This window comes from Emericellopsis atlantica (assembly GCF_019669845.1).
Source record: "Emericellopsis atlantica unplaced genomic scaffold F5Z01scaffold_11, whole genome shotgun sequence".
NCBI classification, from domain to species: domain Eukaryota; kingdom Fungi; phylum Ascomycota; class Sordariomycetes; order Hypocreales; family Bionectriaceae; genus Emericellopsis; species Emericellopsis atlantica.
Genome location: NW_025764713.1, coordinates 400,513 through 426,778, shown reverse-complemented (window position 1 = coordinate 426,778; position 26,266 = coordinate 400,513). Strand labels below are relative to the sequence as shown.

Sequence of the window (26,266 nt, the reverse complement as noted above, 5' to 3'; positions counted from 1 at the left end):
GCCCCCCCCCCGCCCCCCCCCCCCCCCCCGCCCCCCCCCCGCCCCCCCCCCCCCCCCCCCCCCCCCCCCCCCCCCCCCCCCCCCCCCCCCCCCCCCATCCACAGTGCAGCGCAGCGACCCAGTCAGCGTGAGTTCGGAGGTGCTTGCCCTGTGACTGACTAACCTTCCGCTGTCGAGATCACCGATCGCTCGGAATTTTCAAACAGAGACGGAAGGAACGAAGAAAGTCGGGAAAGGACATTGGGCACACGCAAGCGCTAATGGACATGGAAGCCTGAGAGTGCCTGGAATCATTCTCTGCATCGCGATGGAAGCTTCTGCGCTATTGAACATCGCAATCTCGAGTCGTCACAATTGCCCTCTCCGCTCCAGTGCCGTCCGTTGTCGTGATTCAGGGTCCGGTCCCTCGTTCCATGGTGGTTCACGTCATGGCTAGCCATCTCCAGTCCAGCAGGGCCTCGCTGCAAGCCGCATACACCGCACGCCTCAGGCCACGCCCCGCCTCAGCAGCAGCCTGCGCTCCAGTCGCTCACGTCTCGAGCCTCAAGGTAGGTTCGTGTTGTCGCTACCGTCTACCTAGACACGTCGTCCTCGTCGCGATGCCCATCTTCACATGCCGACATCGACGCGGCCGTCAGTCCACTCGACCTTCCGACCGTCCGCCCCGCGAGTCGGTCAGCTGCGCACTCGAGCTTGAACAACAGCATCCAAGGGGCAAGCAAAGCCTCTGTCCGTGGCTTGACCATGAGGAACCTGCAGGACCCTGTGCCGCAGCAGACAACTAATTAGAGCACACCCCCCTCGGGCAGGTCAGACAGTGACTGGAGTCCATCCAGTCGCCTGCGTGCGTCCCTGGAGGCTTTGACCTGATCCTCGTCGGCGCTACGGCCACACACGCCCACTATGGCACCCACATTGACCACATCCACATTCGCTCACATCCTGGCTGGATCCAGCTGCCAGGACCCATACAGGCTTGGCCTGGGACTAACTAAAACTAGGTCTCCCAGGTGTCTCTTGCATTCTCTCCTTCTCCGGGCCTGCTGGCTGGCTCTCCGTCGATACCTACTTTAGTACATACCGATCCCAATCCCCCATCACTCCTGGCCCCCGTCTCTCGTCTTTCCTGTCTTGCAACGTCGAACATTTCACAACTCGATCTTCGCTGGCAACAAGTCGACGACCCTGATCGATCAATCATCCACCAACGCAACCCAAACCATCTCGACTTGGTCCTGAACCTGACCCTGAACCACAAAGGTTCCAGTCAACAGCTAGCCCGCCACGCCGTCACCAGCCTACCTCAACCTTTCAACTACACGATCACGCCGCCCCTCGTATAGCTTTTAGAGTTATCAACGTGGCCAACAGTCAACCCTTCTTTTCCTCAACTTCGCCTCTGTGGTTATCGCGACCTACGTCAAGCTTCAAGCTGTGTCTGCGTATCATCCCATAATAAGCTACCAAACACGTCTCGGAGGTCCCTTGCTGGAACTTCAAACGGCATCATCGGATCTTTATAAAAGGTTCAAGAAGGAGCGATCCCTCTCACCTTGCAGCAGAGTCGAGTCACCGACACTTGCTAGCAAGCCAGCTCTGTCCGCTCTTGAGTTATCGCCTGGAAAAGCCTGAAAAACCCGTGGCCGGAGACCTTTCCCAGTCCTACCTCGAAAGCAAGACGACTGCAGCAATGATGCAAGCGCGCGATGCCTCGGGTCGCCGCGTCTCGTTACTGAACGACGAAGGCAATAACACCGGCGCTTCCGCTCATGGTGGGCTCACGGCGCAAAGGCCGCTACCGCAAAGACCATTGAGCTTTCACTCTAATCATGTCCTCTCCCGTCCCGCCGCCCTGTCTCGCAGCACTTCATCTTCACCGCACATGCCCGAGCTTTCCCGCTCCGAATCATACGACTCCCAAGCCAGCACCGACCCCTTGTCGCCTCTCACACCCGCCACAGACTATGCCTTTCCCCGTACTGCGCAATACCCCCTCAACCAGGCCTACGCAGTTGATCCCACCGTGACGAAGCGTCCCGCATTTGCAGAGAGCCGCACCACCTCGTACGCAGGGGAAGAACCGGCCGCCACGTCGCCTCTACCCGAGCAACGGCAGGGCAAGCGGTATCCTTGTCGGTATCGTGAGACGCACGGATGCGAGAAGACCTTTACCACCTCTGGACACGCCTCGCGTCACTCTAAAATCCACACGGCGGAGAAGGCTGTGCAGTGCTCATTCCCGCTCTGTCAGAAGAAGTTCACCCGCGCCGACAACATGAAGCAGCACTTGGAAACGCACTTCAAAGATCGCGCGCGTGGTGCCGCCGCTAGCGCCCAGCGCGCCCAGAGGATGGCTGCGCGCAATCGCCCCGTGGCCCGCGAGTCGCAGCCGTCGACGACGCGCTCCTGGGAGCCGACCGAGCAGCTACCGTTACCAACGCCTCCTCTGGCCTCGCCTACTGGCACCGGCGCAACCTGGGACATGAGTGGCTTGAACCTACCCCTCCTCAGTCGCCCTGTCGCCGCCCGCACGCCAAGCAGCGGCCTCGACGCCCTGGCGATGGCCATTGCCCACCAGGAGGAGGTTGCCTGAACATCCACCCTCTGGCACTTTTCTCGCAGCGCATCTCATCAGCCATCGAGGGCCGCCACGCCCTCCCAAGCTCCGGATTCTACATCCGGTCAGACGCCTAATCCTAATGCGCTCACGAACCCCACATGACCCTGCTCAGCTCGACCCCTCGATTTCGCAACATTCCCATTCTTCCCAGACGGTGAATTCCACAATTCCCGTCTTTGGGCGCGGTCGCGACCACGGGAGGTCTGTCTCACCACTCGTGCCCATTGGCTTGCCGCCACTTGGGGATCCTCTCGCGCACCGCAGCTCGTGTCGCATCTTTGCGTCCAGGGTCTGCTGTACCTTTTATCGTTGTCGTTGACTGGGTCATTTGTCTCCAGCAGACATTGCTGCGCAAGCGCAGCGACTGGGGTGACTGGTCTCACCCATCACAACCGCTGATTTTTCTTATTCTTACGTACCTCTTAAGATCTTTATTTTTTCCGATCGAGGACCTGCGGGGCGATGCGTTGCATCGCAAGACGCTGAGATGCGCAAACTGTGCATTTGCATTATTCATCCATTTCTTCTTACAGTTACTGTTGGGCATGGCGTTAGCGGTTTTTTTTTTGTCTGCATCGACGCTTTGCATTGAGAAGCGGCGTCGAGTGTACATGATTCTCACACACACAAAAGACTTGGGAAACGTATACAATCATGGGGAGGGTTTGAAGGATAGGATTAAGACATGAGGAAAAAGTCCGAGAGTTGGTTTACTCTTGGCTTAAATGATACCATCTGCTTTCTGCACATACAAACAAACATACATTGTTGTCGCTTCATACTTTGATCGTTGATGATTGAATTGAATCCATCGGTCACAGGGGCGTGAAGTCTAATCATACTGTCGCCGTCGCATGCTTCATTGACACAAAGTCAATTAATTGACCCTGACAAGCCCGCGAGTCTATATATTTACCTCCACAGCTCCTCCTTGGTGGCACACATTCTAGCCATCTCAAACTGCTCGTCCGTCTGACACACCAACACCTTCTTGCTGCCATCGCCATCGCCGCTGATGTCGTCGACGACGCCCTTGAGAGGGCCCTTGTTCTTGCCCTCGTCCACACGGAAGCCGAGGCACTGGACCTTTTGCACGACCGCGTCTCGCAGCTGCCAGCTCTTCTCGCCGATGCCACCCGCAAAGACGAGCGCGTCGACGTCGCCGCCCAGCGAGACAAAGTAGCTCCCAATAAAGGCGGCGACGCGGTCGACAAACAGGTCAAAGGCGAGCGCCTGCTCGGGCGTGGCGCGCGAGGCGATGGCGGCAAAGTCCGTTGTGCCCGTGAGAGCCGACCAGCCAGACTTCTTGTTGAGAATCTCTTCGGCGCGAGAGATGTGAAGCTGCGACGTGGAGGCGGGGGATAGTTTGCCGACGTCACTGGCGTAGTGGAAGACGAGACTATGGGAGGCCGAGTGTAAGCATGGCAGGAGAGTAAAGGAAGGGAGTTTTGTTACCTGGGATCGACGCTGCCGGAGCGTGTTGCGCCGGGGAGACCAGCGAGTGGTGTGAGACCCATGCTCGTGTCTCGACTCTTTCCATTCTGGATGGCGCAGGCGCTCGCGCCGCTGCCGAGATGCAGCGCGATAATGTTGAGGCTGCTCTCGTCCTTGTGCAGAAACTCGGCGGTGGAGCGGGCGATGAAGGCGTAGCTGAGGCCGTGGAAGCCGTACTTTCTCAGCTTATTCTTCTTGGCAATGTCCTGGTTGATGGGGTAGGTCGCGATGTGGGCGGGGATGGACTGGTGGTACTGCGAGTCAAAGCAGGCGACGTTGTGTGTCGAGGGGAGCTGGTTGATGCAGGCGTCGACGATGCCGAGGGCGGCGCCGTTGTGGAGTGGCGCGAGATCGCTGAGGGCCTCAATGTGATGGTAGGTGTCCTTGGTGATGAGCTGGGCGTCGTCATAGTCACCGCCGTGGACGATGCGATGGCAGGCGATGGCAATGTCGTCCTTGGAGGAAATGTCCTTGAGCGCCTCGTCGTTGATGAGGGTGTCCAGGAGGAGGCGGAAGGCGGTATCTTGACTGCTGGCATCCACCTCCTTGCCCTTCTCGACCGAGGCGCCTTGTCGATTGTACGTGAGCTTGGCCGGAGGGGCCGTCAGCCCGCTTACCTGGGCGTCGGCGATCTCGCGTGGGGTGGCCTTGTGGTGAGAAGCGGCGTAGACGGAGATCTTGACCGAGCTGGAGCCGGCATTGATGCTGAGTATGACCTTCATGATGGGATGGGAGCGAGGTGAGGCGAGTCGTGTAAATGCAGTCTGAGACCTGTTGCTCGTGTATGTAGAAGCACGTAACTTAGATGACGTTGATCCAGGTCCAGCAACATCTGACGTCTTTGGTGGGGCTGGCGGTCCGGGACGGCAGGGATTGGGGAAGACGCCGACCGAGACGGATCATATCGCATGGGAAATGGGTCGATCCGGGCGCCACAGCCGGGTCGATCTCCTACACATTGGTCCTAGGAGAGGATTCGAAAATAGCATCCAGCGGGTGATCGTCAGAGATACATACATCTGCATCATCCTGGCAGGGCCGGCTTCATCAGCAGGACCTCGGTGGTCTCCACATACAGCTCTTTGGTGCTCGTGGTGGCACTGACATGGACGTTGCCCTCGAGGGCGTCCAGCCACTGGTGCCACCTGGTCCCTGGGATAGGCTCAGACCACCCGCGCGAGGGCTGGAGTACACGCGAGAGCCGTAGGGCAAAGGGGGCAAAGTGCACATCGACAAGGCTGAGGCTGCCGCCCAGAAAGTACGGACCTTGCTCATCCGCAGCGAGCACGAGGCTGGTGATGGCGGCTTGCAGCTTGTCGACAAGCTCAGGGTGCGGGCCAGCCATGTCTCGAGCCTGCAAGATGCCATAAAACGCGGGTACGATGCGCTCGTTGATCTAGCTCGTAGTCAGTCTTGGTGCTTCGAGAACGTGCGGTGGAAGGACGACGACAGACATGATCAATCCATAGGCGGCAGTTGGCCTTCAACCGCGGATCCGTCGGGAAAAGGGGCGTCTCCTTGTCCAAATCTTCCAGCTGTACGTACTCGTCAGCGTCCGACGCACGTCCGCAAGAGAAACGCCTCTACCTACGTATTCGAGGATGACGGCGCTCTCGGCACACGCCCAGTCACCCTGTCGAATGGCAGGCGTCAGACCTCGCGGGTTCGCCTCCAGGAAGGGCGTGGGCACGGGTCTGCGGTACGGATCAATCTCGCAGTACTGATACGCGATGCCTTTAGCCTCCAGGGCAATCCAAACTCTCTGCGAAAACGGGCTAAGTCTAGGCGTTAGTCGGTGGTCCCTACTCCCTTCTGAGCAGATAAAAAAGCATACCAGAAACAGGCCGAGTAAAGCTTGAGGTCACTGTCCCTGCTGTGTTTCTTGACAGTCGTCAGCGCTGTCCCCGTAGCCTTCCGAGGGATAGGTTTGCTCTGTCCCTTCTTGGTCTCCTTCTCCTGCTTGGCCAGCCATCGCTGCACGCTGTTCTTCTTGATCTCATCGCTCTTCTGCAGCGAGTGGCGATGTGGCCCGGCCACGCCATCCCCCTTTCCGTTGCCGCCGTTGCCGTTGACCCTCTGGACCGTCCAGAACTTCTGCCCGGGCCCGATCATGTCCATGGCCGGCGGCGGCTGCGCGGGGAACGTGCCCAGGCCATCCTCCAGTTGAATCTGGGCGCCGGGGGCATACTCTGTGATCTTGATCTTCACGTCGCACAGGTCGCGTTCCCTGGCGTTGCGCTTCCTCTTCTTCTTGTTTGGGTCGTCGCTCTTGGGCGTGCCTGGCGGGCGTCCCTTCATGCGGCAGTCCCAGTAGTGTGAGACGAACGGTTTGCGCTTGTACCGCTGCGTCGAGCGGTGTGAGTAGACATTGTCAATGTGCGGGAAATAGGTCTCGAACTGATCATCGGTGAGGACGATGAGGTCGTCCACGTTGAAGAGCTTGTCACGCCAGGCTGCGAGATCAGGGGGGTCGACGACGATACGAGGGTCATGGCCTGGCCCGTTGAGTTTGCTCATGTCGGCCTCCTGCGTGGTCGCCTCAAGACTCTCGCTGGCGAAAGCGACATTGGTGCCAGGCGTGACGTTGGTTGGCTTGAGGATACCAAATTGGCCACTCCCGTTGCCGCTGTGGGTTTGTGATAGCCGTCCTTGGGTGGCTGTTCTACTTAACTCGGGTAGCTGCTGGGACGGCAAGATGGGAGCTATGGTCCGATGGTGCGTCTGTGGGTGGTGGTGGTGGTTTTGGTGGTGATGGTGGTGTTGCTGCTGCTGCGGCGGCGGATGATGCCCATGGTGATGATGATGGTGGTGGTGGTGATGGTGATCAAAGGCGCCCCCGTCCAACCCAGTCGCGTACTCATCGAGGCTCAGATGACCCAAAGGGTCACGGTAGGCGGAGGACTCCGTCATATCAGCACCGCCAAACGGGGCGGCGCCCGAAGCTGCCATCGCCAGCGGTTCCCAATCGTACTCTTGATGATCCCTCTGCTCGAGTAAATGCGACTCCTAGATCCAACAGGCCGTGATGAACGAGAGATCTGGCTCTCTGCTGCCTAGAGACCATCGCCAAGGGAGCAAGCGAGCGAATTTTGGCCACGACCCCTCGCGCGGGGGGTATGGATGGCGATGAGGTCAAGCTCTATTTCTTCGAGTCGAGTCGCGAGGTCACAGGTGAGTTGAGTTGAGCTGAGCTGAGCTGAGGTGGTCGCCCAAACGGGTAACGCTGGTGCACGGACCACTTTCTCCAGAGAACCTCAAGACAAGACAAGTTCATAGCAGCGGCAATTCAGTCAACAACAAGCAAGTGAGAGATGGCACAGAGCTCTGATTCAGACTAGAGTGACTTCCACCGTTGTTCATCCAGCTATAGGAGCGGAGCATTGATTAGATATCCCATATACATGCATAACACACTCCAAACGCCCTGAAAGTAACCAACAGATGTTCATCATATATCCCTCCCGCCCTTCATTGCCGCAGCTGCTCACTGTTCTGATCCCACGCACCCAGATCCATCGCGTCCATCGGCCCCATGTGCATCAAAGCCTGCAGGACATTGTCGCCAGCGTGTTGAGGTCCCTGCGGCGGCTGGTGCTGCTGCGGTTGCGGCATGGCGAGCATGTCCATGCCCCAATCATTCTGCTCAAGACCGAATCCGTTCTGGCCTCCTCCTCCTCCTCCGCCGCCGCCGCTGCCGCCGCCGCCCATGACTGTGTAGTCGTTCACAGTGGCAAACAAGTTGGCTTGGTGAGCATCCAGACCCCCAGCGCCCATCACATTCCGCTGGGACGAGATGGGACTGGCCTGGAACGAAGTCTGTCCCAGACCCATCAAATTATTTGGTCCACGGCCGTCCGACGCACTGTCCTTGCCGCCATTCGTGCTCGAATTCGGCGTCACGCCGCTCGAGTGACCCGGTGAACCCAGGCCGCCAATGTTGTCTGCGCTCGCACTTCCCCTGTCGTGCGTCCGCCCCGATTGGGGTGTCGTAGAGTTCATAGAGGCCAACCATGCGTCGGCATTGAAGCCGGTCATCTTGTCCGCGCCCTCGAAATCCTGGAAATCAACCATTTCGGGCCGTGGCTCGACGAGATTGGGCCCTTCGGCCGGGTTGCCATTGTCCCCCAGCGTCTTCAAAAAGTGACACTCATTGCGGTAAGATGGACTGCCTCCAGCGCCGTTCATCCAATCGCAGTTGCTCCTCGTCTTGTCTTGACTCTGTGGATCCTAGATATACTTAGCTTTGACAATGTCTGTCACAACCGCATCGAGACTTACTGCGTGCATGTTGTGAAAGTCTTTCCGCAGTTTCGGTATCCTCACCGCCAACGCCTCCAGATCAACATCGAGCTGCGCGAGGAAGCTCTCCGTCAGGGGGTTCCGCTGCTTCAGTGCGTTCATGGCCGACAGCAGGAATCGTAACGAGTCCGCCGTCTGGCTGTCGTCCGGTCTGCTCTTCAGGTACTGCACGAAGACGCGAGCGGACACGTACAGGCAGAATGAAATGCAGAGATTCATCTTCCTGCGTCAGCACGGCATCGAGGGAAGTTCAACGTGGCTCGACTTACCGTGTCCAGATCTATGTGTGATACTGTCCGCATGATGCTGGCAATCTCATTCGCCGCAGTGATGCACCGCACCTTGCTTTCGCTACTGACAGACCCTGGCAGCTTGTTCTGCTCGGCCTTGAAGATCGCGGCCTGGTGCAGGCAGATTGTCGACGTGTGAATGGCCATGTTGGCAAACACGACGTTGGGGTTCCCAAGCCCAGCTGGCAGCTTAAGTTGGGAAGGTAGGCACAGCGCTGTGTTGAGTATAATGTTGTCCAGGTGGCGATGCCGCTTCCAGAACGGTCCGTTAATGTCGTTCTCTTGATCATCCCCATCCGTGCGGTGCAGGTGCACCAAGTTGCGACCGAAGAGAGAGGCCATGAGACAGACCGCGCCGTAAGACGACAGTCTCGACGCCCCCGATGGACTCGTCGCTTCCCCGAGACTCAACGTCTGCTCCGCCTTGCCAGTTTCAAAGGCCTCCTCCGACGCAGGCAGGTTGGCCATGACATCTCGCTCATCCACACCCATGGGCCATCCCGTACCGATGCTCGTATACCGATCTTGGCAGTACGCCATCCAGAACGTTCGCCTCCGCTCTTCCTTCTCTATCCAGTCCTTGGGAGGCGCCAGGCATTGCTTCACATCGAGACCTACACCATCCACGCGATGCAGTCCTATCATCTGGCACAGGCGTATCGCAGAGCCCGTGCTGACCCAGGCGCGGGGAAAGTACATCATCTTCATCTCGTAGCACGTCAGCAGCACGTGCGCCTGACAATGGGCCACGCTGATGACCTGCTCGCCAAAGCCCTTCATGTAGTCTGCCTCCATGTACTTCCGCGCGCGCTGGTAGAAGAGATCCTTGAAGCCATAGAGCTTCTCGGAATGTGAGCAGGCCATGGTCCACATGGCATAGCGCAGACAAACGGGCGGTCTTTGGTTCGGGGCCCTATCCAGAGTCAGTCAGCGTCCTTCTTCATACGACGTCCCGCCTCGCGTGAGAGAGAAGTACAGGTTCATAGCCATCAGGTACCGCGACTTGTGTATCATGGGGATCGAAGGATGCACAGTGTCAAAGTACGCCTGATGTAACTGATCGATCGTGTCCTGTGGCGGCAAGGGCTCCTCGAGTCCCAGCCCAATCATCTCCCACGAGAAGTCACCACCCATGCCGTTGAGATTCATGTTCAGGTTGGGGTCAAATGTAAAGTCCTCCATAGGCGGTGCGGCGGAGGTATTGTTTTGATCGCTGTCCATTGCATCTATCCCTTCCCACGTAGCACCCATGCTGGCCTCTGTAGCCGTCCGCTTGTTGCTCCTCTGACTGGGCGGCGCATCTCGTGTGGGGAGGGTCGCCGAAGCGTGCTGTCGCGGACCTTGCGATGCGCTCGGTTCGGCTCCCTGGAGCATTGTCTCGACTTGTTCTATCCAGCATTATTAGCCCGGCCTCGATATGTGGCTAGAGGTGCCGGGTATACTTAGTCTCTCCTCCAGGGCCTTGACGTAGCCCCTTTTCGGGCCACTCTTCCTCCTCTGTTCCTCGTATGCACACGCATGGCCAAGTCGGGAGCAGGTACCGCAGCTCGGTCGCGATCCGTCACATTTGAGCTTACGCTTGCGGCATACGGTGCAAGCTAGACGCTTCTGCGGCTTCGCGCCATCACTGACAGGTACGGTTGTGGTCGTGGTCGTGGTTGTACGTCCGGCTAGCTCGGGACCGAGGGTATCGCCGCCCATGGGTTCGCTGTGGTGGTCTTGCGACCCTTCGGACGAAGAGGCCATTGTGGCGCCAAGGCTGGATCGTCTAATGCTCGCGTGATCGAAGCTGTTCCCTGTGCAAGTCCGTTTGCATAGCGCGGCTCGTTTCGATGGTGAGATATCGGGTGCCTGGCCTAGCTAGGCGTGATGGCAAGGCTGTCGGACCACGCGTGCAACGAACGCCGTCTCGTCGTTAGGTGAGGTGGGAGGATTCGGTGAGTGCAGGTCAATGACAGGTTGGCACTGGACCAGAAGACTCAAGTCATTTTGGGGGAATCTATTTCATGAATGAGCTCGCGACACTTTGAGGCAGTGATGATCAAAGTCATTAATTGGCAGTCCTTCCCATGAATCCTCCCCAACGGACTGGCATGGCGCAGCGTCTCGTGCGAGTCAGCGACAGGTCCCGCTTATGCAGCATCCTTTGTACCCGTAGCACGTCTGCGTCTACCAACCCTACACACATCGTCTTCAACGATAGACTTGCGTGTCCTTATTCCACAGAAGAGTTTGAAAGACAATGGCCACGGCTTGCCGCTCGAACTGACGACTACAATAAATAGAATCCTTGCCAGCAGTGATTATGACTGTCTTCCATTCGTTGTACGTACCCGACTCTAGGCTTCACGCCTGACGACGCTTACAAATAGCCACGACGCGGACGAACCAGGAACCTGAGCAGCCAGCTGTACATCACTCTCGCCCTGTCTTAAACACTTTCTGTGCTTACTTGCACAAGTACAACCAGACCATTTGGTGATACGTAGGCGATGTACGGGAAAGCACCAGACTGACCATCAGAAGGGTTGTCTCGTGTGCGTACAACATCGACAGACGCGACTCGGCCAGGCGCAGTCAGCATAACACTTGCGGCTTCTACCTTACACATGGTTGAATAGGCAGTCTCGCTTCCATTATTCTGGGCAATCCTGCTTCTTGCCGTGCTGCGCCGCCGTCCCCTTTGTAACCTCGCTCACTACCTCCTATCCAACTTATCCACGTCGACGCCCACAATCTTCAAGGAGCCCATGTCATTGTAGGCAAGCCAGTACCTCGTCGGAGCCCACGCCACAAGCGGACACGCGCCCACCGTGTTAAACGTGTGCACCTTCTCGCCCGTCTCCGCGTGCGTGACCACGAGCCCGTTCCCCTCGTCGCTGCCGCCGACAATGAAACTACCATCAAACGTCCAGCCTAGCGCCCCGTTAGTACAGGAACAAACCAAGAGGAGGAAAAGGCGGGACAAGGAACTGACTTAGACTTCTCACGGGCCCGGTCATACTGGTAATGGTCCGCTTGCACAACCAGTCCTTTGTGTCCCACAGCTCGATGATCGAGTCGGACCCGCCCGTCGCGAGGTATCGCCCGATCGGCTGGAGCTCAGCCGACAGACAGCTCGACGTGTGTCCGCTGAGCATCGCCTCCCTCTCGTCGTCGTACTGTTCGCGGAGGATGGGCTCAAAGTCAGGGTATGACAGGATCCTAATCTTGCCTTCGGCTGTGGTGACGAACACTTTGTCGCCGCTCCAGCAGAAACTGATTTGGTTGGTGTGGGTAGATTGCTGATGAGATGATATGACCGTGGGACTCGTAGGGGAGAGGACAAATATGTTATCCGCCTTGTCATTATTGTCAGTGCCATTGCTGCTGTAGCCGCATCGTGTGATGTTTGCGCGCGCACATACCTTGTTCCCCACAATCAGGGTCTGCCCATCAGGCGCCCACGCCAGCGTGAAGGCGTCGCCGAGCCCCTTGACCTCATTGAAGCAGTTCTTTGTGCGGACGTCCCAGAACTTGACGACGCCATCGCTGCTCACGCTGCACAGCTCAGCGTCCTTGACCGGGTTGAAGGCCACCTTCTCGATGGCGGCCGAATGGCCCTTGAGCTCGGTCGAGAACTTGCCCTGTGGTTTGTCCGGATTCCCTACATGCCAGTCAACAGCCGTGCTAGCAACCGAAGATGCGCTGTCTGCATACAGACTCGGAGGGTCTTGTCTGAAGACCCAGTGGCGATCAGCTGCCCTAGGCAATTCCATGCCAGACACCGTACTCTGTTCCCAGATGTCAACACGGATCCGTGGCGCAATCCTTTTTCTATCGCCTACTGGTTGGAGCTGGATGGGGCCCGCGAGTCCCTGCTTAGATCGGGGTAGTTCTGAGGCTGCATCTTGCTAAAGTACACCGGGAACCTCTCCGCAGACAGGCTCTGCCTGGGCCGAAGTGTGGGCGCCATGTTGAAAGGAACGAGCCGCTAGATATCCCACGCTCAAGGGCCGTCTCTTTTGTGTATCTGGTCGTCGGCGTGAGATTCCGGTTGACACTGTCGAGACGTGCCTCTGCTCGATGGGAGATGGCGTGTTTGAGGAACTGCGTGTGATGATCGCAGAGCGCAAACCGCGTCAATGGCTGTTCTGTAGAATTATCGCAGCACGCGAGACCTGCACAATAAAACAGATATGTCAGAAATTTATAGAGCGATCGCGGCTGGGTAGAGCCTTTGTTGTAGAGAATGACAAGACACAACCTGACATGACACTGAGCTTTGAAGTTGTGGTCTAACGGGGACCCACTATTTCCTCGATTGTTGATCAACGCCATGTCAACGTCAGGAGGGACGTGACAGACGGCGCTTTCAACCTCACATCGTGTCGTTCAATGGGAACAGCTACGGGAACTACAAGAGACCGTTTCACGTCATGGGTATAAGTAGTACTAGTCGCATGGATACGCCGTGTTTAAGTCATAATAGTGCAGTCAATTCGCGTCCTTTGCCATGTCGACGTAGACCACGTAGTAGTCATGTGTATGTACAGCGTGTATGCCATGGGGCAGAGCAGAGCAGAGCAGAGCAAGAGTCCAAGAAGCTGCTGGCTAGAAAGCCCAGCTCCCTCCCAAAACCGTCCGTGCCTTTTCCCCCAAACAATGCCTTGCTGTTGCCGACTCCTAATTTGTCCAGAGAACGAAAGCCAAACCTGTAAAAGATGAAGCAAAACAACTTGATCGCCAAATCCAAACCTGCGCCTGGTTCGCCACGACTCCGCTCGCCTTTCCTAAACAAGTAACAAACCATGCGGCGCAAACGCGCGCAGAGATAAAGCATAATGACAGGCATGCCCCATTACTTCTGCTACCATTGCAGAAAGAGCCATCACGACGGGTATGAAGTGTGTCGATGACGGATATGGTTGGAGAGACGATGGTCGCAGACTCAGAATAATGGCACATCGCCGTTGCGGAGTGATGCGAGGTAAATCAAAGTCATAAGCTGTCGTGAGGGTCGCCAACCACGCGACCAAAGAGGCCGTATTCAGACTCATGACCCCTCTGCGTCCGCGGAGTCGTCAATGTTCATGATGTAGAGGGGTTGTTGTCGGAGGTTGGTGAGGCCGAAAGCTTCGGCATTCTCCTTTGCCCAACGGCGGGCGACAATGGAAGCTGCAGCTTGTTAGTGAAATGATCGACGAGGAGAATGCATGTGGAAACTTACCCTTCAGGAACTTCTTGCTAGCATACTTCTTGAAAAAGGCCTCTTGGCAGACAGGGCGGGCGAGGTAGTCGACCATCAGCATGACGACGGGCATGACCTCAGCTTCCGTATAGCCTGCATAGTAGGTGATAGTTGCGTCCCACTCTCCGCGGTCTAGCATGAGCCGTGCCAGGAACATGGCGCCGGCAGAAACGTGGCTGGGGCAGAACTCCATGAAGCGGTGGTCGAGGAGGCTAATCTCCATGAGGTACTTGCCAATGGTCCGAGACTGGATGTCATAGTTGTCCGCCTTGGATACACGTCGAAGAAAGTTCATGGGATTGGGGTAGCTGAGGTCGTAGTTGAGGGCGGTCAAGATGGAACGCTCAGCGCTGAGGATCTCGGCCTCAGTGTAGCCGTCGTCGGCAACGTGCCTGAAATCTCTGACAATGGGCGACAAGACCTCTTCGTACTTGGAGGCGATGAACATGGCAGTGATGCCGACCAGCTGGAAACGGTCGAGCTGGACGATCTTCACCGAGAGGAATCGGTCAATGATGCTGACGGCGAGGAAGAGCGTCTCAGGCAGGAGATGGAAGCGCGCGTGAACCTCAATGAGCCAGTCAACGAGGATGCCACGCGTCTGCCATTCGAGGTTGTCTTGCGATGCCATGTAGTCGGGGTTGGGCATGGAGGGCGCCTCGAGCTCACGGAGGTAGTCGAAGATATCATTGGCGTACTCGGCCACCATGAGCGGGTCATCGTGATCCTCATCATCCAAGTTCCGAATCTGTTGGTGAAGAGCTGTCTCCTTTGCCTCAGCAATGGCATCGGCCTTGGCACTAGCAACGGCCTCATTCTCCTTGTCGACCCTTGACTCGGAACGGATGCGCTTCTCGGCATCCATAGTATGAGCCTTCTTACGAACGGGCTCTGCCTCATCGACGGTGACTGATGGCTCCCGGCTGTGTGTGGTTGCGCTGAGGACCTTGCGTTTTTGCACGGCACCGATTGCGCCAGCGCCTGACTTCTTGGTGATCTCAACCTTCTTAGGATCCTTGGCCGCTGTGGCAACCCGACTCGCGGGGCGGGCGGCGGGCTTCTGCACACCCGTAGGCTGAGCAGCCTTCAGACTCTTGCCGGCAGCAGCCTTCTGGGCTTCTGTCTTGTTCACGTTGCTCACATCTCCCAAAGCGGCTCTTTTCCTCTGACCAGCAACGTTGGCGGTTGATTTTTTCGTTTGCAACGCGGGCTTGCCCGTTTTCCCAAGGTCCTCGGGACCGCCAGCGGCGGCTTTGGCACGCGTCAAACGCGTGTTGGCTGTGTTCTCATCGTTCTCGTTCTGTACAACACGCTGGCGTGTAGCCGGGCGTCCCTGATATATGGGTCAGCGACACGACGCGTCAACGACCGCGTTGCCAAGATGGTCACTTACTGCAGGCATCGCGACGTTTGTGATTGAGCCGTTGTAGATAGATCGCGTTCAATGACAGAGAGTCAATGCTGCTGTGTGTTGGTCCTGTCAGTTCGACGTGCTCGGGTTGAGAGAGGGTAATTGAGAGAAAACGACGGCATATGAAGCAAGAAAACACGTCGGCGGAGCTCAAGAAAAAAGGTTGCCGACGCGGTGAGACAGTCGAATAAGAAGTAGGAATTCTCTGAGACTAACCTCTGGGTCAAGGTAATGAAAGGTTGGCACCAGAACAGGCGCGTCTTGGAATGCTGGCTTGGGTGCGTGCGGGTTGGGCGTCGATAGGCGAATTGGTCGATGCTGGAAGGTTGCTGTGCTGGTGCTGTGTCGCGATACTGTGTTAGGCGAATCTGCTTTCCAAATGAACAAGTTGCATGCAGGACGATAGAATTGATGTCGGAAATGAGAGGGCCTGCAGTGGCTGGCGAGGTGTTTTGATGTCAAGGCGGACAGTGCAGTAGCAGAGGGCAGCTCTGCAGTCGAGGTGCAAGTCATGTTTTGACGAGTCTGGTGGAGCTCGCAGCAGAGCCAAAGTGGGGCTGGCGGAGAGGCTGGTGAGGAGGTACGTACCTGTTCCAGAGCGCGGCTGCTCTGGGGTGGTTGACTGGCTCAACGCAGCGTTGCTACGTCAGATGGGCTGGAGTTCCACCTTTTTGGACGCGAGGATTGGACGGGAAGCTGTCTTGCTCGCGGCTGGCCCTGCAGACGCTGAATAAAACCAGTGATTTGGCTGGAGACGCGATCTTAATATGGCAGGGAACACGCGACAAGACACGGATCTGGGGTGAATGGAATTTGTTCAAGGCTGTGAGAATGAAGAGCAAATCGGCTTGAGGCGGGCCAGTGTAATTAATAGCCTTGCAGTTGATGGCCTTTGCACCGTGGCATACAGACTTGGGAGTGAGCAGTCAGTTCGACGCGAAGTGGCACAATGGCACCGCGAAGCGTGACCCATGTCGAAAATTGGTACAAAGTTCGTCAACGAGCCCCATGCAAACAATAGCAACGGCATAGCAACGGGGCCATCATTGGACAGCACGCCCAACCGCGACGGTGCTCGGGCCGGTATTAGCTCGACGCGTGAGATCAAGCCCCCGCTCCCTAGCAGTCGGTGGCTGAGCTGAAGTCGGTGCCCAAATGTGGCTGAGAGAGCGACCTGCGCCACAGATCCGGAGTAGTGGTTTCGCCATGTCTCCGGACAAATTTCCAGCGAGGTTGCGACGGCCTCGACAACGCGCGCCAACGACTTATTAGACGTCGACGTCTAATTGATAACAGCTGCCGCCCTCCGTGCTGTCCAGGGCAATGCGTCGGTAACAGGCTACCTGTGATATTGTCATTTTCCCGCCGAATTGAGTTGGAGACGCCTCGACGACCTCCTTTCCCCAACCCCTCGTAACGAATCACGAACCTACGTCGACCTTTGGACAGCTCGAGCTGAACCTTGCGATGCTACAACAGCGGCTGCAGCTATCTGCAGTCCGCAGAGGCCTGCAGGCCCTTTCATTCAACAAGCCGGCTGTTCGCTTTGCTTCTGGCCAGGCCAACAACATTGAAGCGCAGACGGAGTCAACAGCCGGGAACGACGAAGCCGCTAGGCGGGCCAAGGGAGGTCTTTTTCTGCGAACATACAAGCCTCGCACACCCGGTGTCCGTCACTTGAAGCGACCCATCAACGATCACTTGTGGAAAGGGCGGCCCTACCTGCCGCTGACGGTCCCCAAAAAGGGCCAGTCAAGAGGTGGACGTAACTCTACGGGAAGGATAACAGTGCGTCACCGCGGAGGAGGTGCGAAACGGAGATTGCGCAATGTCGACTTTGAGCGCAAGATCCCTGGGCCTCATTTGGTGGACCGAATCGAATACGATCCAGGCCGCAGCGCGCACATTGCGTTGCTGACCGAGAAGGCCACGGGCAAAAAGTCCTACATCCTGGCCGCGGACGGACTGAGGGCTGGCGACGTTGTGCACAGCTATCGTGCGGGTATCCCGGCGAAGCTCCTGGCCAGCATGGGAGGCATTGTCGACCCTGGTATCCTGGCGTCCAAAACAGCTTTCAAGGGCAACTGCCTGCCGCTGCACATGGTGCCGGTTGGCACGACGGTGTTTGCCGTTGGCTCTTCTGCCTCTCGCGGCGCCGTGTTCTGCCGCAGTGCAGGGACCCACGCTGTCGTCGTCAACAAGAACGAAGAGACGCGGGATGATGGCAGCAAGGTCATGACCGGAAAATATGTGGAAGTCCGTCTGCAGAGTGGCGAGGTTCGCCGCGTCAGCAAGGATGCATGTGCTACTATTGGTGTTGCTAGCAACATCCATCATGGGTACCGCCAATTGGGCAAGGCTGGTCGCAGCCGATGGCTTGGTATTCGTCCCACGGTTCGTGGTGTGGCGATGAACAAAGGTGAGACATGGAATGTTTGTCGGTTGGATGTATAGGTTTGCTGACATGCTGCAGTCGATCATCCCCACGGTGGTGGTCGTGGTAAGTCGAAGAGTAATCGCCATCCGGTCACTCCTTGGGGCCGTCCTGTAAGTTGTTCCGTTGACACTCCCACGTTCAATATCTAACCCTTCATAGACCAAGTCAGGCTACAAGACTCGCCGCAAGCACAATGTCAACGCCTTTGTGGTCACTCCCCGTCCTCGCAACCACGGCAAGAGAAGATCCAACAAGGCTTAAGTCAGTTTAGAGAGACAGCTGTCTGTCAATGGGAGGGAGCACGTGGCCTGGAGGGTGCAGACGAATGCTGTATGTATGTATGTATTATTTCGAGGCTGTTGTCAGGCTGTGATGATAGCAATGGCATTGTATATTATCGGGTGCGCGTATCCGTGTAGCCAATTCACATGTCGCTTTCTGTTAGGGAGAACTTGCAGTACGTAAGTAATCAACCAGCAAATACCGCTAGGTCAAGCCACGTCCCGTCGGCATCGCATAGCCGTCACTACAGACATTGACCAGACAGCGGGCGTCCACTCACGTTGCTCGTATTGCAACGTGCACAGATGGATTGGCTGCGTTCCACCCTCCTCCTCTGGAGCTTGGCCACCAAGCCACAGCCGACAGGGGTGGGGAGAACAAAGGTCGGCGTCGCGGCTCCCAAGGTGGAGAGCACGCGACCACTTGTCGTTTCTGCGACAATGGCTCAACATGGCTGTGCAACACATGCAAAGAGAGCCTCCTGGTCTAGATGCGGGAACGCGCGGCAGCCGACGATCAAGAATGCATTTTTAGAAGCCTCTGCGCCACCTGTCCCTGGATGCGTTACATATGTAGAAGATCTCCTCGAGCCTTGTGTGCCTACTCCGTACGGATACAGTTGGTATAATTAATAGGTGGTGAATGCACACGCTGGACCCATCAACTCCCTTGCAGGACACCATCCCTGAGCACAGATCCGATCTGGCGGACATGATCGACGCGGCAGCAGTCGACTAGGCGCCTGGCATTGCAACAACCGGATCCTCACTCCAGTCATTGCACTACGTATTCGGATCCTCTCCATACTCACTCATCTCTCGAAATCGAAAGCCTCGATCGAGCACACACCAGCTAGCATCAGTCTGGAATACATACGGCACACGCACGCACGCCCGCACGACGACCGTTGAACATCTGGTGTTTGATTTCGCCATCGGCTCTTCGGCACCCGCGCCAACCACCAACTTCACTGGTCTCACCTTGGAACTTATCTGAGCTGCCTGCATTCATTCCACTGTGGCTTGGACTTTGGAGGCCTTCGACAAAGGTGCCTAAAGTAGTACCTAACTAGTGCGTCACTACGCGCTACTACCTACAGGGACCTCCAGTCCGTCTGTCCATCCTCCTCGCCATCTGCCTTCTCCTCCCCGGATTTCTAGTCGGTCTTGGGCATGACACAAACATATCGCAGAATGTCCAACGGCTCATTTTCAAAATCGGCCATGGGCTCTGCGCGGCAGGGCCTTGGCGGATTCTCCTGGAAGGTCTTCCTGTCCTATGCACTCGACTGGATCGTCTTGGTGGCCTTGGGTATAGTCGGTTACGTCCTGGGGAAAATCTCGCCCAACAAGCGACCCTTCTCCCTGAACGACCCCGACATCTCGTGAGTTTATCCACCGAACTCTAATGCTGCCTTGGCATGCTGCAGCACGATACTGAACTCTGATGATAGTTTTCCCCTGCGCGATGAAACAGTACCCGTATGGCTCCTCGTCATTCTAATGGGCGCCGTCCCCATCGTCCTCATCTTCATCGTCTGCCTCATCTTCATCCCCGGCGCCACCGTCCCGCGCAACACGCCAAAGACGCTCATATGGAAGCGTAAGCTGTGGGAGTTGCACGTCGGCTGGCTGGGTCTGGCGCTCAGCGTCATCTGGGCCTTCTTCTTCACGTCAGCCATGAAGAACCTCTTTGGAAAGCCGCGACCCGACCTCCTGTCGCGCTGCGACCCCGACTACCAGAATGCGGCCAACTACATTGTTGGCGGGTTCAAGGGCGAGAACACCCTCGGAGTGTTGTATTCCGCGTCGATCTGCCAGACCACTGACAACGCCGCGCTCGACGAGGGCTTTCGAAGCTACCCGAGCGGCCACTCGTCGACCTCCGCCGCTGGTCTGGTGTACCTCACCCTCTTTCTCGCCTCCAAGTTCGCCGTCACCATCCCCTACATTGTCCCGGGCTCCTCGTCCAGCACCGCCACGCGCGCCGCCTTCCCCTCGCGCCTGCCACGCCATGGCAACTCGATGGAACAGGATGAACAGTCTGCTTCGTCGCCGCTCAACGCCAAGGGCACTGCGCTCACGGCGCGCCACAATGCCAAGCTGCACTCCGTCCGCCGTCAAGCAGCCGCACCGCCAATCTACCTTTTGGCTCTGACCCTTACACCGTTTGCGCTGTCCATCTTCATCTCTGCGTCGAGGTGGTGGGACTTCCGTCATCATGGCTTCGACATTTTGTTTGGATATCTCATGGGACTGTTTACCGCCATCTACTCCTTCCGGTACTACCACCTCCCTATTCAGGAGGGGGCTGGATGGGCCTGGGGGCCAAGAAGCAGTGACCGAGCCTTTTGGGCTGGCGTGGGACGTGTGGGGTACTCTGGCGTTGATGAGGAGGATACACCTTCTCCAGTGGACGCGCTGCACAAGAGGAACGCCGAGTCGAACGATGTTGAGCTCGGACGGCCTCAAGGCTCTGGCGCTGGCCATTTGACACAGCGTCCTGGCAACGGTGGCTATGCCAATGAGTACGATCAGCACGGCGGAGGCTATGGCTACAGCAACGGCCAGCAGCGCTTCGACGATGTCGAGATGGACAGGATGGATCACGGCACGGCGAACAGGATCTAAGCGCTAGGCTGATCATGATCTGGTAAATTATAGTACTATGGAAGGATCAATATGTAGCAGTAGGTAGAGAAAGACGCTAAGCACACGATTGACTTCGGAACGATGGCGTAGTTTCGGTTCAGGTACGGTTAAGCAATAATTTGGTAGCGAAAACTTTAAGCATGTACAACAACGAACGCTATTCATCCTTGACAAAAGGTGAGCATCATGCCGCCTCTCTCATCCCTGACCTAACTCATGCACGCGTCGTCCGTCTGCATCATCGCACAGGGGCCCCCTCTACAACAGCAGGCCGTCCATCCACACCCTCAAACTCGACATCACCGTCCTCATCTCCTTCCTCCCCGTCGCCATCTCTAAACCCCGTGTCGACCTCCAACCTCCGCAGCCGCCGCCTCATCTCCTCCCGTCGTCCACTCTGCCACCGCACCAGGCTCGCCGCCGCATGCACCTTGAACCCATACACCCTCGGCACGTACCGCTCCACGGACTTGGCCGGCACCAGCGCCGGATAGACCTGGAAGATGATGTTGTGAAAGGACGAGCCAAAGTACGCGCCGTCGATAGCGGCGTGCCGGGAGGACTTTGGGTTGTACGCATCCTCGCACTTGGCGCAGTACAGCTTGACGGGCTTCACGCTAGGCACGTCCGACAGGCCCATGGGCAGGAGAGGGTGTGAGTGACACGCGACGCGTGGGCATTTGCCAAAGTCGGCCTTCTTATACTTCTCGAGCTAAGGTAGTACGTTAGTCACTTGATCCTGTACTTGCCAGCGGTGGGAATGGCCTACCATCTTGCTCAGACCTCGCGTGGTCACAATGTAGCGGGCGTGCACGAGGCCGTACAGGTGCCGCGCGGACTTTTCGATAGTCTCCCGCATGTCGTCCTCGCAGTCGAGGTCGAAAACGTCCGTGACGAGGTCCAGCGCATATTGGTAGTACTGGACCTCGGTGTTGAGGCCTGTGAGGTTGAACCGGTCGGTGAGGTAGTCCTCGTCGATTTCGCAAAAGTACTCGTTGCCGCGCGAGGAGATGAACTATTCATTCGTCAGTGCCTTTTTTTCCCATTTGCATGTCGCGCCGCGTAGCGATATCCCCCCTCGCCCGTGCGGCGCGCTTGGAGACGTACCCAATCCCGCCAGTAGCTAGTGTAGTCACTATCAGACTCGCTCACGTAGTCCTCCATGTTGGTGAGGGCCGTCATCGGGACCTGATCCGTGGCACGGATGCGTGGGCTGTGTCGAGGGAGGGGTGCAATTGGGCGCTAGGGGTTTTCTTCGAACGGGAATCTTGGAGCGTGCAACGCAAGGTATATGTATGTAGTAGTGATGATGGCGTCTTTTCGTGGTCGTCAAGTGCAGAATACCGATGCAATGTGCTGTATGTAGTACGACAGGCGTTGGCTGGATGGCTTGGGATGGAGGGCAGTTGATATCGTGGTGAACCGTTGGTGGGGGGGCTATGGGGGGCATCGCGGGTATGTTGCCTTACTCAGCAATCCTGGTTGGCTGCAACAGGCATCACGTCAACAACCGCCCCTATATCATGATCTGTCAAGGTCATTACCCATGTAAATTAGATGATGGCTATCTACAAATTACGCCGTCTCACCCATGAACACGCCTGCCTGTCTACTCGCACATGCTTTAACTCACATCTCAGCTGAGTCCGCCGATGGGACTCATTGTCGAGGCCACACTGCCAGCATCGCTTCCCGACCGCTGGCTCGACTGCGTGCCGTCCTCATCTGCACTGTCTGCAGGACTCGATCCGTTCCGCAGCCCCTTCGACGATGGTATGGCCAGGCGGCCGGCTATGGTATCGCTCTGTGGCTGTCGCGTGGTCGCGTTGACCATCTTCATAACCTCCTGCAGCACTTCTCCCTTCTCATCCATGGCGGCAAGGAACCTCGCAAGCTCTTTGCAGAGGTCCCAATCCCCTTCACTCATGGCTCTGGTCAGCAAGCGCACGGGTTGCTCCGTGGCCGCGTCGAGTTCGTCGAGCGTGTGTAACACGATCAGATAGCCACCTGCCGTCTTGAGGGAGCCTCTTTGCAGAGACTCTTCGAATAATTCTTGCGCCGGTGGAAGATAGGCAAACAGGGTCTTCCACTGGCGCACCTCGGTCTTCCGTGTGCACTGCAGCACAACGTCCAAGTATTCCTTGAATGAGGATAATAAGGATAGGACCCGTGGCAGAACAGCCTCGTCTGGGCTAGGTGAGGTGTCAGCTTCCTCGTCAAGCACTCTGTGAAGCAGCATTTCCAGGCCGTGCGCAAAATATTCTAGGTGCTGATACTGCTGCGCTAATGCTGATGCTTCGTTGATGCGATTTTCTCGCAGGTAGAAACGTAATATGTCTGGTAAGAGTAAATGTGTCTTGAGAAAATGTCAGCCAGAAATTTGCAACGCACGGAGTGGTGACCATACCCTGATCGCGAAGTGGAAGAAGGAGAACGTCACGTCCCTTCGCTGGACGAGATCCGACTCGACGCCCAGAACAACACCTTTCTCCAGCAAAACGGATAAGGGGTAAAAGTCTACGGGGACCGACACGCATGGCGGCAGGTCCTTGTGCGCCTCGCCCGACGCTGCCTCCAGAACCTCGCTGAACTGAGGCCAGACCTTGAGTTCGACGCCATCAAAGACCCACAAGGACTCCTTGAGTGTTGAGGGAGGTGATGCCGTGGCTCCAGCCGTCTGCTGATTCGCATTGAGAGCTGGCTGATCCCTCATGTTGGCAAAAAACTCCACGTTCTGTGCAATGACACGCATATCGTACTTCAGCTGCCCTTCATCGTTTAGCGATGGACGGAGCAGAACAAGTTTGCCATCCACAAGGAACAACACCGACGCAACAGCCACATCTTGCGATGGGTCTCCATCCACCAGCTGAGTGTTGGGTAGGACCCAGCTCAGGGCTCGTACGCGAGCTGGTGAGCGCACAATGCCGTGGAAAGCAATTTGACCGACTTGGATCAACCGCACAGAGCCCGCATGAGGGACAAAGATGTAATGATAGAGTAGGTTCTCGTACGTGTAGACGAGCAGTGAGTCTTCACCTGATGTCGTGATGAGGACTGCTGGTGCAGGCAGAGCCTCCCGATGAATAACCTGCGCCGAGTCGAGTGCCGCTTCGCGAGAGTACAGCCGCAACTCGTAAGTTCTGTTGCTCTCGACGGCGGCCACGAGTACGTGCTGATGCCAGCACATGCCGCCACGAACCTGAAAGTCGTTCTCCATGGCATCGCTGGCAAAGGTCTTCCACCGACCACTGTTCACGCTATAATGCGCGAGACCACGCTTCCCGGCCACTGCGACATATCGGCCGTCGGGCGAAATGACGGTCTGCCGGATTGGCCACTGCCTCAACAGATACGTCGCTGGAATCCGGGCGCTGTGCCAAAGGAAAGGCTCCGCCGAGATACTGGTGAGATCGGGCAGATCATATCCGCGATATACCATGATCCCGGTCGGTGTCTGGAGTACGGTGCGAAAGACGTTTGAATCGTTATAGCAGCCGGTGACGGCGCTCTTTGCCATCTCGAGAGACCAGACAGCCTCATGCTGCTGGCCGATGAGGAGAATCTCTGCACCACCGCCAATCCACGAGGCAGCCTTGACACCTTGCAGCCAGTCTTCACCGTTTGTCTGGGAGATGTTGGCCTCGGAGGAGAAGCTGTTGGTCCCAAGCTTTCCAAACATGGACCATGTAGACCATCCGTTTGCGAAACCAGCAAAGAGGCTGTAGCCGTCTGGTGAGTAGGCTAGGCTGGTGAAAGCCCCTGATGCTGCTATTGACACGGGTATGCGGTGCGTGTGGGAGTGCGGTACGTTGCCCTCGTAGTCTCTGACAGAGTAGACTTGAATACTGCCATCAGCACAGCCAACAGCTATGAGCGAGAATCGAGCGTTGATCACAGCCTTGACGGCATGTGATGCTGCGTCGGAGGGGCTGTGGAAGCAATGCCCTTTAAACAGCTTCTTGGCATCCGCATCATCTTCAGGGGCGCCTGGGCGAGGACGGTGCCTCTGGACGGCGTAGGCCCTTCCGTCGCTGGTGATCCACGTGTACAGGTTCATCGGTCGGTCGTGTGTCATTTCCACAATGGACGCCTTCTTCTCGGTCCAGCCCATTCGACTGATCAGCTCCGTCCTGGTCTGGCTGCCGCTGCTGTCTGGATTCCACCTGATGCATTGGACCGCCGCGGGCTTGCGCGTGGCGACCACGAGCTCGTCATCCAACGCAAGTGCTGATTCGATCCCAGCGTCGACCTTGATCACCATGCGAAACCGTACACTGATGTCGCGTATCCCTGCGCCCTCGCCAGGCCCCCACACAAAGTCATCTGGTGCGAGACCCTGCTGGCCAGCGACAAGTCCTTGCCGCCGCCGCTGGACGTTGTGGTGATTGGGGAAATGCGGCCGGTATACGCGAGATTCGCCGTCGGTCGCGAGAGAGTATGTGATGAGGTAGCCGTTTGCTGTGCGGACCACGAGGATGGCTGAGTCGGGGCGCAGGAACAGGCCGACATTGTCGCCGTACAGGTGCAAGGACGATTCGGATCGGACGACGATGGCGAGGACAACGGTCGGCTGCCGGTTCACTTAGCAAGAGCTCATCACGGACGAGAAGGTGTCCATACCTTGGTCTGCCAAACAGTGATTGATGTAGTGGTAATCGTCGCGAAGAGATGGCCGGTCCTCGAGGTGCGGAGGGCTAGTACAGGGTCCTTGACGGGTATTGGCGTAGCTTGGGTATCCTTTGAGTCCCTTGAAGCGGCATCTTGATGGCTTTCGCCTCCCTCCTCATAGTCGACAGGTGCGACAGCGGGCGTCGCAGGCGCCAATGGGGTGGTAGGTACGGCGAGTTCGACCTGGTCGTGTTCGGGCGCCGCTTCCCGAGAGGGGACGGCATACGAGTCCCTCGAAGAGGCATTGGGGACGTCTGACGGGGACGGTAGCCCGTCGCTCGACGGGAGAAGCTTGACGGATGGCGTACGGCTGCTGCTGGTGGCATAGATGCGCGGAGTCCCAATGGGCCAGTACATTGCAATAGCTGGCCAAGTTCGAGGCCCCAGTCGCCAGTGCGCGCGGTTTACGGTGGCCTGTGAGCTGTGCAGTGGTTCATCTCCAACCAATGTCCTGCATGCTAGGAACTTTGGCGTGCCATGTATGTGGTTGTCGTTGAAGGTGTCTCGATTATGGTGTGCGTCTGGATCGGGGGCACTTGCAACGCCAATTGTCCATTGCCGTGATGCGCAGCGTGACATGTTACGTGCCTGTGTTCAGGAGCTTCGCGGCATTACGTAACCTTTGTGTGCAGACTGAACCTACCTTACCCTACGGCACCTGGTGGTCTTCTCGCAAGGATGACACTGCCTAATTGTAGTCCTTAGGTATCATAACTAAGGTACAATTGCTGCTCGATATTGGCACCACTCTTAACAGGGATATTGCCTCGCTAAGACAGACCAGCGCTAGCGACTTTGTCGAGTGAGTATCCGTACGGTAAGTAGTTAGGAGTAAGCACTAGCCAGAATTACGACCCAAGTCACTGAAGTCACAACTCTTC

General features: G+C 57.1%; 11 protein-coding genes across 11 annotated transcripts; 3 read left to right on the top strand and 8 right to left on the bottom strand.

Moving 5' to 3' along the window:
- Window positions 1–1,693: 1,693 nt before the first annotated feature.
- F5Z01DRAFT_621076 (uncharacterized protein) lies at window positions 1,694–2,593 on the top strand (the record flags this gene model as incomplete). Its single annotated transcript, XM_046261180.1, has 1 exon — window positions 1,694–2,593. One exon carries the CDS (start codon window positions 1,694–1,696, stop codon window positions 2,591–2,593), a length of 900 nt encoding a protein of 299 aa, XP_046118951.1.
- Window positions 2,594–3,532: 939 nt separating this feature from the next.
- Window positions 3,533–4,836, bottom strand: F5Z01DRAFT_681081 (Acetokinase family-domain-containing protein; the record flags this gene model as incomplete). Its single annotated transcript, XM_046265653.1, has 2 exons — window positions 3,533–4,019; window positions 4,076–4,836. The coding sequence occupies 2 exons, from the start codon at window positions 4,834–4,836 to the stop codon at window positions 3,533–3,535; spliced, it is 1,248 nt and encodes a 415-aa protein (XP_046118950.1).
- A 302-nt stretch (window positions 4,837–5,138) lies between these two features.
- Window positions 5,139–6,631, bottom strand: F5Z01DRAFT_620901 (uncharacterized protein; the record flags this gene model as incomplete). The annotated part of the gene is made up of 4 exons (XM_046261166.1): window positions 5,139–5,510; window positions 5,569–5,658; window positions 5,694–5,889; window positions 5,949–6,631. The coding sequence occupies 4 exons, from the start codon at window positions 6,629–6,631 to the stop codon at window positions 5,139–5,141; spliced, it is 1,341 nt and encodes a 446-aa protein (XP_046118949.1).
- A 951-nt stretch (window positions 6,632–7,582) lies between these two features.
- Window positions 7,583–10,404, bottom strand: F5Z01DRAFT_620749 (fungal-specific transcription factor; the record flags this gene model as incomplete). The annotated part of the gene is made up of 5 exons (XM_046261156.1): window positions 7,583–8,341; window positions 8,393–8,632; window positions 8,683–9,616; window positions 9,680–10,091; window positions 10,146–10,404. The coding sequence occupies 5 exons, from the start codon at window positions 10,402–10,404 to the stop codon at window positions 7,583–7,585; spliced, it is 2,604 nt and encodes an 867-aa protein (XP_046118948.1).
- Window positions 10,405–11,401: 997 nt separating this feature from the next.
- On the bottom strand, window positions 11,402–12,658 carry F5Z01DRAFT_620880 (WD40-repeat-containing domain protein; the record flags this gene model as incomplete). The annotated part of the gene is made up of 5 exons (XM_046261162.1): window positions 11,402–11,619; window positions 11,681–12,044; window positions 12,111–12,349; window positions 12,403–12,476; window positions 12,531–12,658. 5 exons carry the CDS (start codon window positions 12,656–12,658, stop codon window positions 11,402–11,404), a joined length of 1,023 nt encoding a protein of 340 aa, XP_046118947.1.
- A 979-nt stretch (window positions 12,659–13,637) lies between these two features.
- Window positions 13,638–15,638, bottom strand: F5Z01DRAFT_68590 (cyclin-like protein). The gene is made up of 3 exons (XM_046265972.1): window positions 15,327–15,638; window positions 13,913–15,266; window positions 13,638–13,860 (listed from the first exon to the last, which is right to left on the bottom strand). The coding sequence occupies exons 1-3, from the start codon at window positions 15,333–15,335 to the stop codon at window positions 13,739–13,741; spliced, it is 1,485 nt and encodes a 494-aa protein (XP_046118946.1). The 5' UTR covers window positions 15,336–15,638; the 3' UTR covers window positions 13,638–13,738.
- Window positions 15,639–15,845: 207 nt separating this feature from the next.
- On the bottom strand, window positions 15,846–16,563 carry F5Z01DRAFT_653634 (uncharacterized protein). The gene has a single exon (XM_046263380.1). It carries the CDS (start codon window positions 16,372–16,374, stop codon window positions 16,162–16,164), a length of 213 nt encoding a protein of 70 aa, XP_046118945.1. The 5' UTR covers window positions 16,375–16,563; the 3' UTR covers window positions 15,846–16,161.
- On the top strand, window positions 16,557–18,205 carry F5Z01DRAFT_64770 (60S ribosomal protein L2). Its single transcript, XM_046263000.1, has 3 exons — window positions 16,557–17,763; window positions 17,818–17,891; window positions 17,941–18,205. Exons 1-3 carry the CDS (start codon window positions 16,812–16,814, stop codon window positions 18,040–18,042), a joined length of 1,128 nt encoding a protein of 375 aa, XP_046118944.1. The 5' UTR covers window positions 16,557–16,811; the 3' UTR covers window positions 18,043–18,205.
- Window positions 18,206–19,286: 1,081 nt separating this feature from the next.
- F5Z01DRAFT_681075 (PAP2 domain-containing protein) lies at window positions 19,287–20,693 on the top strand (the record flags this gene model as incomplete). Its single annotated transcript, XM_046265652.1, has 2 exons — window positions 19,287–19,447; window positions 19,517–20,693. 2 exons carry the CDS (start codon window positions 19,287–19,289, stop codon window positions 20,691–20,693), a joined length of 1,338 nt encoding a protein of 445 aa, XP_046118943.1.
- Window positions 20,694–20,868: 175 nt separating this feature from the next.
- Window positions 20,869–22,130, bottom strand: F5Z01DRAFT_653627 (casein kinase II, regulatory subunit). The gene is made up of 3 exons (XM_046263379.1): window positions 21,822–22,130; window positions 21,484–21,729; window positions 20,869–21,426 (listed from the first exon to the last, which is right to left on the bottom strand). The coding sequence occupies exons 1-3, from the start codon at window positions 21,894–21,896 to the stop codon at window positions 20,953–20,955; spliced, it is 795 nt and encodes a 264-aa protein (XP_046118942.1). The 5' UTR covers window positions 21,897–22,130; the 3' UTR covers window positions 20,869–20,952.
- F5Z01DRAFT_653624 (RIC1-domain-containing protein) lies at window positions 22,131–26,130 on the bottom strand. The gene is made up of 3 exons (XM_046263378.1): window positions 25,338–26,130; window positions 23,122–25,287; window positions 22,131–23,070 (listed from the first exon to the last, which is right to left on the bottom strand). The coding sequence occupies exons 1-3, from the start codon at window positions 25,962–25,964 to the stop codon at window positions 22,351–22,353; spliced, it is 3,513 nt and encodes a 1,170-aa protein (XP_046118941.1). The 5' UTR covers window positions 25,965–26,130; the 3' UTR covers window positions 22,131–22,350.
- Window positions 26,131–26,266: the final 136 nt, after the last annotated feature.

What these genes read in the sequence shown, in the direction of transcription:
- F5Z01DRAFT_653634 (XM_046263380.1), bottom strand. Translation starts at nt 16,374, where the DNA reads ATGCCGTTGCTATTGTTTGCATGGGGCTCGTTGACGAACTTTGTACCA.
- F5Z01DRAFT_653627 (XM_046263379.1), bottom strand. Translation starts at nt 21,896, where the DNA reads ATGACGGCCCTCACCAACATGGAGGACTACGTGAGCGAGTCTGATAGT. An exon ending in CTAGCTACTGGCGGGATTGG is followed by an intron (nt 21,730 to 21,821) that starts GTACGTCTCCAA and finishes ACGAATGAATAG; the next exon opens with TTCATCTCCTCGCGCGGCAA. An exon ending in CGCGAGGTCTGAGCAAGATG is followed by an intron (nt 21,427 to 21,483) that starts GTAGGCCATTCC and finishes GTACTACCTTAG; the next exon opens with CTCGAGAAGTATAAGAAGGC.
- F5Z01DRAFT_68590 (XM_046265972.1), bottom strand. An exon ending in TAGCAAGAAGTTCCTGAAGG is followed by an intron (nt 13,861 to 13,912) that starts GTAAGTTTCCAC and finishes AACAAGCTGCAG; the next exon opens with CTTCCATTGTCGCCCGCCGT.
- F5Z01DRAFT_64770 (XM_046263000.1), top strand. Translation starts at nt 16,812, where the DNA reads ATGCTACAACAGCGGCTGCAGCTATCTGCAGTCCGCAGAGGCCTGCAG. An exon ending in TGGTGTGGCGATGAACAAAG is followed by an intron (nt 17,764 to 17,817) that starts GTGAGACATGGA and finishes GACATGCTGCAG; the next exon opens with TCGATCATCCCCACGGTGGT. An exon ending in TCACTCCTTGGGGCCGTCCT is followed by an intron (nt 17,892 to 17,940) that starts GTAAGTTGTTCC and finishes AACCCTTCATAG; the next exon opens with ACCAAGTCAGGCTACAAGAC.
- F5Z01DRAFT_653624 (XM_046263378.1), bottom strand. Translation starts at nt 25,964, where the DNA reads ATGTCACGCTGCGCATCACGGCAATGGACAATTGGCGTTGCAAGTGCC. An exon ending in TCACTGTTTGGCAGACCAAG is followed by an intron (nt 25,288 to 25,337) that starts GTATGGACACCT and finishes GTGAACCGGCAG; the next exon opens with CCGACCGTTGTCCTCGCCAT. An exon ending in TCTTCCACTTCGCGATCAGG is followed by an intron (nt 23,071 to 23,121) that starts GTATGGTCACCA and finishes CATTTTCTCAAG; the next exon opens with ACACATTTACTCTTACCAGA.